Consider the following 9,809-nt stretch of genomic DNA (forward strand, 5'->3'; position numbering starts at 1 on the left):
ATTATTGGTAGAGGCTCATAGGTTGCTATGGACAACTTCTCCAATTTTCTCTTTGTAAGGTTTTATACAGCTCCCCCTATATCAGGTTCTCAGCCATATATCCCTGTATTATGCACCATTGATCATTGGTCTTTTAGATCTGTAAAGACGATAATCTGGTATTCTCCAGCATCATATTCCAGGTGCTTCCTCCTGCTCTGACCATACTTCTTGTGTTTTTTATTACTCATCGTGGTGGTTCATTTTGATGCTGCATTTTAGTAGAAGAGTATAAATATGATAGTTTTACTAATATATAATAACTGCCAGCATGTTGTGTTTCAGGAATGCTTATATAGCCAGCAATAAAAAAGTGTAAAAAATGTTACCTCTGGATACCAAAAACTAGACTTTGAAATTGTGTATATGAGTAAAAATGTGTAACCCGGTCACCATAAGTACTGTACCACTTATCACTATCAAAATTTATTGGGCCGCAGTGCTAGCATTTTTATTAAATTACTCCTTTTTTCTCGTTATGTATCTATGCGCCTGTGACCTTTCTCACAATTTCTGGCAGTCCCTCCATAATACAGGTGGCATGTGTAATATGTTATAGTGTTGTATATCAGTAACATATCTATATCAAGTGGGAGAGAGTTGCATTAACTGCTTGTGTTCCAGTTTGCAGCACATCTGGTGAAGCTGGGATACCCACGCATTTGTGTTCTGGATGGCGGGATAAACAAGATGAAGCCAACTGGCCTACTGACTGTGCCCTCTCCTCAGATATGAGAGCTGCAAAGCCCAATACCTCTAATCATGTCATATTTTCATGAAACCAGTTCTGAACACTGATGTCCACTCAGCTTTTGAATCCAAAACAGAAGATCTAGAAACCAGTATCATGCAATGCAGACATGGTCTAATCAGCCTAGAAATATTGTCTACAGCTGTTATTTACTGCAAATGAACTGTGATCTAAAAATGAGTTTGCTGCCTAGGAGCTGCAGTGTCGTATCCTTTTTTATTACACTGGCCAGTACTCGTTAGATTCATACCTATGAGTCCTGAACATGGGTACAGCTTCAAATTGGGTTACAACAGTCAAGAAAATATAATTTTTCAGGGAAATTTGTACAATATAAATATCAGGATTTTTTGTAATATTGTGACCAATCATGGTTAATTCTCCAAACTTTATATGTTAAGACATGCAAATGGAGACAAGTCAAATCCAATTAGATTAAGCTATTTAAGGGAGGGATTTGCAAATTGTCTGTCTTGGCACACACCAGTAATAGGAAAATATGATAACCAATTCTACACGTGTGCAGTTTACCAGTATATTTACTTATGTGTGTAGTTACTTGTTGCAGCGAGATGAACTATCCAACAGCCATGGGCAAAATATTCCATTTCAATGCTCTAAAATAAACATAATGATGTAGGTGAAGCATTACCAGTCTATTCTATGTATATTGTGTATTTTAGACATGATATTCTACTAGTAAGGATTGTATACTGCTGTTACACATACAAGAATTGTAGGAGGCTTTTATATTTGTGGGCTGCTTGTAACATGTTTATGACATACAAACATACTACATTTCTATAGGTGAAACCAGTATGAACTATCGATGTAAACATCTTGAACAAGTCATCTTGTAAATATGTAAATGTCTGCGGCTGCTGTGACTATTCTATATGTTATCATGTGCCAGTTTCTTGTAAGTAATAATTCTGTGATGTGACCAATGGCATTTATGGTAAACAGGTGTACCTTTACAAATGTATGCAGGTATCTTTATTTATTAAAATAGAGCCTGGGTTGAAAACAGTGAAATGATTTGTCTGCTAAAGAAGCTTTTTTATGAAACTATCTAAAAGTATTGCGAGGGATGGAGCATACTTGCCGAATGCCGACCTTTGGGTTGTCCCCTTTTTCCGAGGGGGCAGCCAAGTCGGCACTGCGGGGGTTGTGGCAGAAGTGGGGGGCATGGCCACAATGAAGCAATTCAGCACAAATCATGTCATCAACGACCCAGACTGCCCACCTCACTCAAGAAGTGGGCAGCGGGTGGTGGGCAGCCCACTCTTCTGGGCGTCCAGGAGCGCCACCCACTTTTTGGGAGTTTCTCAAAAGACTTGGGAGAGTAGGCAAGTATGGAATGAAGCATTAGTGGCTTATTGACGGTGGAGTTTCTACAAGAACTAGAAATTATGGCTGGAGAAGGAATAATTCCTACTAAGATCACAGACTGAATAAGTGACCATGGAGAGACATACACTATTTTTTCAAGATGACTGCTAGTGTTGAGGAGCTTTTCCCCATCAGACATTTTGCATTACTCATACTTACAGTAACGTAGAAATTGAGAGGGTTATGAGTTGCACGCAATTCCGAATGCGGACGCATCTCGCAATGGTTTGCAAATTGCACATGAGCGCCTCGTAGCCATATTAGTCGCTTGTCACCAATGGGTGGCAATGGGGTGTTCACATGTAGAAGCGACCTGTGAGTGTGTCCCTTGGCTTTCCCGGTACCTCAGTGTGGGTTAAATAAATATCCTAAGAAAACAGTTTTCTGCAAAATGCACCATTTTATTATGTCCTCACAGCACCTATAATAGTAGCAATACCAGGTGGGTTCACCACATTGCAAATTACACATTCCTACACCTCACCAGTTTTTGTCCCACATACTTCAATGCACAATTCCGGCTGCTGTGCAGTGTTCTTCACTCCTCTTCCCATGTTAGAGGGACTGAGCTCAATGTGTTCCAACTTTTGGTGAATACACACAGTAGCAAAATCCATAAAACCTTCACAATCCACTTGTGGACAAATCTTTACAGTTCTGAATTTAGTCCATCCAGAGCCATAACCCAGTGTAAGCACTGTCCAGGAAAGAGACCCCTTCTGCCCTGCACCTGTGTCTTTTTAAACTATTTGATGTTCTCACCAGGTACTGCCCATGGACCATCCCTAATCTTCAGTTTACTTGTAGGCACCCTGCAGTGTGTGGCTCCAGCATGTCTGATAAAACAGGAAGCCACACAGTGGGATGCCTGAGGGCACAACAACTAGAAGCAATATAAAAGTGCATAAACAAAATACATATTACATAATAGTAGCAGAGTGTGCAGCACACTTGTTAACATTTAGAAATTATACATAAAATAATTACAATACATCATTAACAGCATATGATGTTTGGACTAGTAGAGGTGTGTATCAGATTAAACTCCTGTCACGATTCATATAACCTAATATATTTGTTTTTTTTTTCAATTGTTCTACAATGTATAACCTCTTGATATTGCACAGCCAGTATACATAAACATTGTCAGGAATGGACAAGCGAGGAATAATGTGAATCTATACAGTAATTACTTGGAAATTGCTTCAATAAAGATGTTGTTGATTTCTTGGAAAAAAAAAATTGTGAGTGAATTTAAAAAAAATGTAATAAAATAAACCTTTTTTTTTTTTATAAAGGTTACAAATGGCCCAAATTTACAGTGCTTCACTGGTATGAAACATGACATGAAAACACAGAACAATGACTATAAGCACCATTTTTGTATCTTAAAAGGGAAAGATAATTTTCTCAACTAGAAGTTAGTTGGTAAATTAGCAGTAAGCCTATATAAAGAATATATTTAAATGTATTGTAAAACACTCCCCAGCAGTGTACTAGGATCTTAGGTCTAGGTATTGCTATATTGAATCCATGTGTGGGAATTTATACTGTAAACTTTGCTTTATTAAACAGGGTATTGAGCAATTAATTAGATGTCATGTCTAGAATGAAATTTTAGAATTTGCACAGACGCTTGACCTTTACTTTATTATTATTACTATTGAGTATCTTAATGATGTGTAGATGGGGCAGTATTTATTGAAGCATTTGTCAATGTATGTAGTCACAATGAATTGGGGTGACAGTTTGTTCATTTGCACGGAGGCAGAGCATGATACCTTATTAAGCAGGGAAGACTGAATGAGTAAATTAAATATTATAATATGACAATACAGCAATACTTGGCTATGGGAAGGGTGGGATGCCAGACTATAATAAATAAAGGGCCTAGAACTGGATGGCACCCAGACATGCACATTTATCCCCAGGACAAATTAATCATTAGTGGGGCTCTATTCCCAAATGCAAAACATGAAAGGAAAGTTACATATCGTAGTCGCACGCTGCAATCCTTTAATTGCAGTGCGAGTGACAGGAAGGCAGCGTTTGGGGGAGGCAATGGGGAGTGTCAGCTAAAACCGCAGGCGTGACTGCGATCCCGTACACAGACGCACCAGTGTCTCCGTTACGACGACCATTCTGAGTGACTATAGACTTATTCAAGCAGTCAATGTTTGCACGATCTGCATCCGATGCTGCGTATGTGTACGCAGTTGCGGACAGCTTGCAAACGCTCTGGTGGGCATCTCTGTACCGGCATCTGTTCCATTAGCATAATTTCATTCATCCTCAACTCAAAATATCGCGTCTGCGGTAACAATAGCCTCCAAATCTGAATCAGTCCCAATGACCGGGGAAAGTTACCATGTAGTGAAAGGGGAGGTATACTAATCCCAAAGCATAATAGGTAACAGCAGAAAACACATTTGTGCCTTTACAATCACCTGGCTGTTGGTTATTATAAAAATATATATCATATTATCTCATTGAAATGCTCTGGGGCTGATGCTGATTTGGGCTTACGGCTGTTTGCCAAACATGAATGGGTGATGTGCATGGGTACGTTTGACTCATCTTACACTTCCGACTCCTTCTGCTTAGAGAACCATGATGCATAATGGCAGGGGTGGGCAAGCGTAAGCACTGTAAAATAAGGAAGTCAGACCTGGGCACAGCCTGAGATATGCCTATCAGGAGTCCTATTTTTTGCGGCTGCTGTTACAAGGATAGAGCTCTTTCCAAACACACCAGTGCAGTGGATCTTGGGGTGAAAAATTGTAAAAGATAGATATTAAAAAATTCTAGTGCATTTCTGGTCCCAGCAAACCCTAGCATGCTCCCTGCGCATGGTAAAGCAGCTATGTATTGGTTAGTAGGGTATAACCACTATGAATTACATTGCTACAATGTAAATTAAAGATGCACAACATAAAAACATTGATCATCATCATTAGAATTTGTGGAATTTTAGAAAACTTGATGATATTTATACAGCCTGAGCTAGACAACACCTCCACCCAGCATAAAACGCAACAGGAAGTTGCAAATTAGAGCTACTCAAAGGCACATAAGCACTTTACATTCAATGATTTTAAAATTATTCTTATTGGGTCGGAGTGGCCTGGGGGTCGGAACTCCTCCAGCCTAGGCTTTCTGCAGGGGACATACCCCTTGTGTCAGTTTAGTTACCATCTCTATTTACCTGGAGGTACCCTGTTGTTCTCCTAGTGGACCCGTCCACGGCAAATATTTGACTGTGACTTACACACCGGCATGCGGCCATGGGGTTCCAGCCTGTCCTTGCTCTCAGTGCTGGTAATGGTGCCATGGCCCCCAGCTAATACAGACTCCCGACTGCCTCCCCACCCCCTGAATTCTCTCTGTTGGTCCCTCCTGGGCCTGAAACGTTAGCAGTTCCTGGAGATAAAGGTGTGCAGCCTAATCCACCTCAGCACTCTCCCTCTGAACAGGTACACTGCACAGCTGTGCCACTCTGCTTAGGAGACAGCAGGTGAATACCAGGATGAGATAGGGTGAATGCAGCCTTAGGTTTAGTATCCTCTTGAGACAGTTTTCCATTGCCTTTAGGGAATTCTTTAAGAATATGGATGTATTTTAATACATTTTTTATAATGAAAGCTATGAATCTTTTTTGATGACGCCTTTTTGACCTTGATCATTCTTTAACAAAGGTGTTATCAAGGTATATAGAGAATTGAAACCAGAAGTACTAAATAAACCTTGTTAGGCGCATACTGTACCTCACTGTCTTTAGGTGAGTGTGGACATAAAAGAAGATCATTGTGGTCATATCCATGTTTTAGAAACACAGTGGTTTTTCTGTCCTCTTTTTTTGGAGAAGGAATACCTTTATTCTAACATGAATACGGAAGATCCTGAATATCTAGTCACTAACAGCGCTTGTGGACCATTCTGTTACATCAGGTGACAGAATTCAAACACCCCCAGAGTCTGCAAGATGACCTTGATAATAGAGGGAGGAAAAACAACTTGCGGATCAGAGGCATTTTTGAGGACATCATGCCACAGGGCCTCATAAACGCTGACAGCAGAATCTTTAACAATATTCTCTACCAGTGGTTCCCAAATTTTTTTGAATCACGGCGCCCTAGAGTATCAGTATTGTTTCCACGGCAATCCGAAGCCAAAAGTTTGTTATTGAGAAATTCAGAAAAAAATGTAAAGTGAAGTAAATTGTGCTTACCTGTCATCCTTAGGCAGAGCCGTAACTAGACTTGTTGGTGCCATGCCAGAGAGAGCATTGGCGCCCCCCTCATTTTTTAATTAGGGACAAAACAGTGCACCTGAAAAAGGGCCATGGCCTCATGGTGAAGGGGCCAGGGAAGAGATAGGAGAGGCCAGGAGATGCTGGGGATAAAAGAGGAGGAAGCTACAAGTTAGAATGATAATAAACAGGAAAATTGACAGGCCCAAACAGCGCCCCCTGCCCTGCGGTGCCATGGCACTGGTCACACTACCCTAGTTATGGCCCTGTACTTAGGGTCAGTTATGTGGTGGTGGACAGAGTTGCACATACTGTTTGTTCACATATTTACATTACATTGACCATAAATAAATTGATTTGGTGCTGGACCACCAACCTGAGGCACCCTTGCAAGTGTCCTGAGGCACCCCAGGGTGCCACGGCATACAGTTTGGGAACCACTGTTCTATACCAAGATCAAGCTCATTTATAATGTGTGATAGAGCACACCAGGCCCTCTGACTGGTAGGTACTCCAACCAACCACACAAGACAACTAATTTATCATCTGTATTATTACACTCAGAAAGAGAACATTCTCTGCAAGGCCCATTGCCTGGACAACACTGATATTGATGGGCAGCAAATTCAAATCTTCCAGGATCTGCCCTGAGCCACTCTAAAAAATCACAGAGCCCTGTAACCTCTGACTGCGGAGATGCGCAAGTCGGGTATCAAATACAGATGGTTATTTCCGTTTAGTCTCCAGGTCTCTCATAATGCCAAAATGTCTACCCTTAAGGAGCCTGGTGATCTCCCCATCTTCTGCTCTGATTTGGGTATCTCTCAGATGGTCACCAAGAAAGGATTGCATGTCAGTACTTGTCCCTATTGTCTCTCACCACTTATTCCACATTTTTTGTCTAATGTGACTTTCCCTGAATGTGGTTGTTTGCGGAACGCCTGACATTTCCCTCCCTCAAATCAAAGATGCCTTGTGCCTATGTTATGATGTTGGCCTCCAATCTGCATTGTTTTACTTTGAGACTTTTTCCTTTTTTTTTTTGTTTTTTTGTTTTTTTTTGTTTACTTTTAATTTTTTATCGTGTTTCATGCTAGTCTTTTTGTTTAATGGGTTCTTGGCCTTTCACCTACTGGTTTATTTCTGTACCTTATATTCTGTGTGTACTCCTATGCTGTAGGTTTTTTTTTTTTTAGCTTTTTACACTTTTCTACTTGTTTAAAGTTTGTCACTGTCACCAACCCCAGTGATTCCTAAACCGCCTATGCTTACCCTAGGCCTCATTAGTGCTCCTCACGTCTGGGCCTCCAAGGGACAGTTTTTTCTCCGTTTTACTTATATGTGTTTTATCATTGTATTGCATGTGCTTATTGTTTGTTATGTTCTTCCCCTTCCCCCCTTAATCCCTGTTGTTTTACCTTACCCTAGTCCTGATCTATTACGGTTTCCTACTTATGATGGCAGCACAAACACACGAGTAAATTTACTAAGAATCATGTCCTGCCTGTGTCTGTCCATTTTTAAACATGGGTAGGAGTATTCAGAATAGGGAGAATTTCTTTAAAATAAATTTGGGAATTTACCAAGCTCCCGTGTTTGTCAGGACCGTGTTTTCCGATGGTGTATGTGATCGTTCCTACCCGAGGACATTTTTCAGTTAGCGGCCGCTGATTGCCTGTGACCCATGTGGCTGACAGTCAACAGCACTAACTGTAGAGTTGCCTTTGATTGGCTGGCGGGCCCAGAGAATGACAGAAGCCTGCCGGTCTCTGTCATTCACCATGGTAGAGATGTATGTGTTATCACATACATCTCTACATGTCCAGTATGGATGGGTACTCTTTTTTTTTTTTTTTTTTTAAATTGTTTTGCCAAGTCCTGTAGAGCCTACAGGAGAGGGGGACCGAAGCTTTGCCAGGAGGTAGGTGAGTATTGGATTTTTTTTTTTCACAGGTATCCGTGGGAATACTACTGGAGAAAGGGACAGGAACATCTGATAGAAGGTAAGTATGTGTGAGTGTGTTAGGTGTGTAACAACTTTTAGATTCTCATGTGTATGTACTGTCTGTTTTTACTATTTTTTTTTTTACAGTGGGTGTACGGGTGCCGTCCGCCTGCTGGCACTTGTAGTTCCACAAGTGTCAAAGGGTAGGCCTGCTGGTATCTGTAGTTCTACTGTAATTTATGCACTATTACTCCTGCGCCCACCTGCCAGGGGTGAAGGGAAGAACCCCGGGCTTCAGCCTAAGCCTGGGGTGCTCTGGAGAGGGGGGACCTCCCCTGAGATCCCTGGCTTGTGCTGAGTAGCTTGGGGTGTTAATGCTTTGGCCGGGGAGATCTGGTGAAAGGAACCCTTGGCTGTGGCATTACATCCCGGCTAGATTTGAGTCCTGTGCCGGTTTAAAAAAAGGGGAACACCAGATAATTTTTTTCTCCTATTTTAAAACCAGGACTGGCTCTGGGAGCCTAGTGCTGGTTCCTAAAATACAGGGGAACCCTACACGTTTTTTCCCCGTATTTTTAGAACCAGGACTGGCTTAGAAGTCTGGGACACACTGCTCAGGAGGGGGTCTCTTTGTAAGTTCTATATTTACACTGTGTTTGGTTTTATTACACCCGTGATTCTAATCATGATTTTTGGTAAATTCCCATGTTGTATTCCTGCCTAGGGAAAGTACTGCCGTCTTCAGAAGATGGAGTATTCATTTCTAGTTGTATTTTCGGATGTAATTTAACTTCAAAATCGGCCGTGGTCACCTCTAAAGATACAGAAAATACCCCTGTTTTTTGCTCAGTAAATTCCCATGTTTGGAAAAATGGTAATTTTCCCCCGTGACTGCAATCTCGGACCAACACAATTCTGTGTAAATTTACCCTGCACACTTAAAGATCGTAATTACCCTCCAGCCTTTTTCAGCTATAACAGCAAAGTTAAAACTATTTTATTTTCCAGACATCTTCCTTATCAAGATAGATTCAGTTTAGTGGAAGGTAGGGCATTTCTAATCACCACCTGATTTTAAACTATTTTTATCAATATTGAACTGATCTCAATACACTAATATTGGACTGATCCTGATAACAACATCCTGCCCACAGTTTTTGCCCACCGGATTCACAAATATTTCAGGCCATCCTCATCACTGTAATCTGATCAAGACCCAGCCTACTGTTATTGCCCACCTGAAACTTGGACAAGTTTATAACTATTGCCTACTAGGACTAAATTGTTATACATTGATATGGAGAAGGAATAAATACATACAATTATTTATTAGATAGTGGTTCAGACATTAACCAAAACAACCATAACATACTACATTATATGACATTAAGTGTATATTATACTTTTGCCATATACCAGTTGTAGCCACACCT

General features: G+C 40.9%; 1 protein-coding gene across 10 annotated transcripts in view; it reads left to right on the forward strand.

Annotated features, from left to right (window-relative positions):
* The window catches only part of TBCK (TBC1 domain containing kinase), a 328,992-nt gene extending 325,565 nt beyond the window's left edge, over positions 1-3,427 (forward strand). For all 10 annotated transcript variants that reach the window (XM_088479472.1, XM_088479469.1, XM_088479464.1 and 7 more), the window contains one exon: positions 664-3,427. In XM_088479472.1, coding sequence (XP_088335598.1) covers positions 664-774 — 111 coding nt within the window. In that variant the 3' untranslated portion in view covers positions 775-3,427. The remainder of the gene's footprint in view (positions 1-663) is intronic.
* The last annotated feature ends 6,382 nt before the right edge of the window (positions 3,428-9,809 follow it).

The sequence above is a fragment of the Taudactylus pleione genome, unplaced genomic scaffold (genome assembly GCF_031769625.1).
Source record: "Taudactylus pleione unplaced genomic scaffold, aTauple2 ptg000236l, whole genome shotgun sequence".
NCBI classification, from domain to species: domain Eukaryota; kingdom Metazoa; phylum Chordata; class Amphibia; order Anura; family Myobatrachidae; genus Taudactylus; species Taudactylus pleione.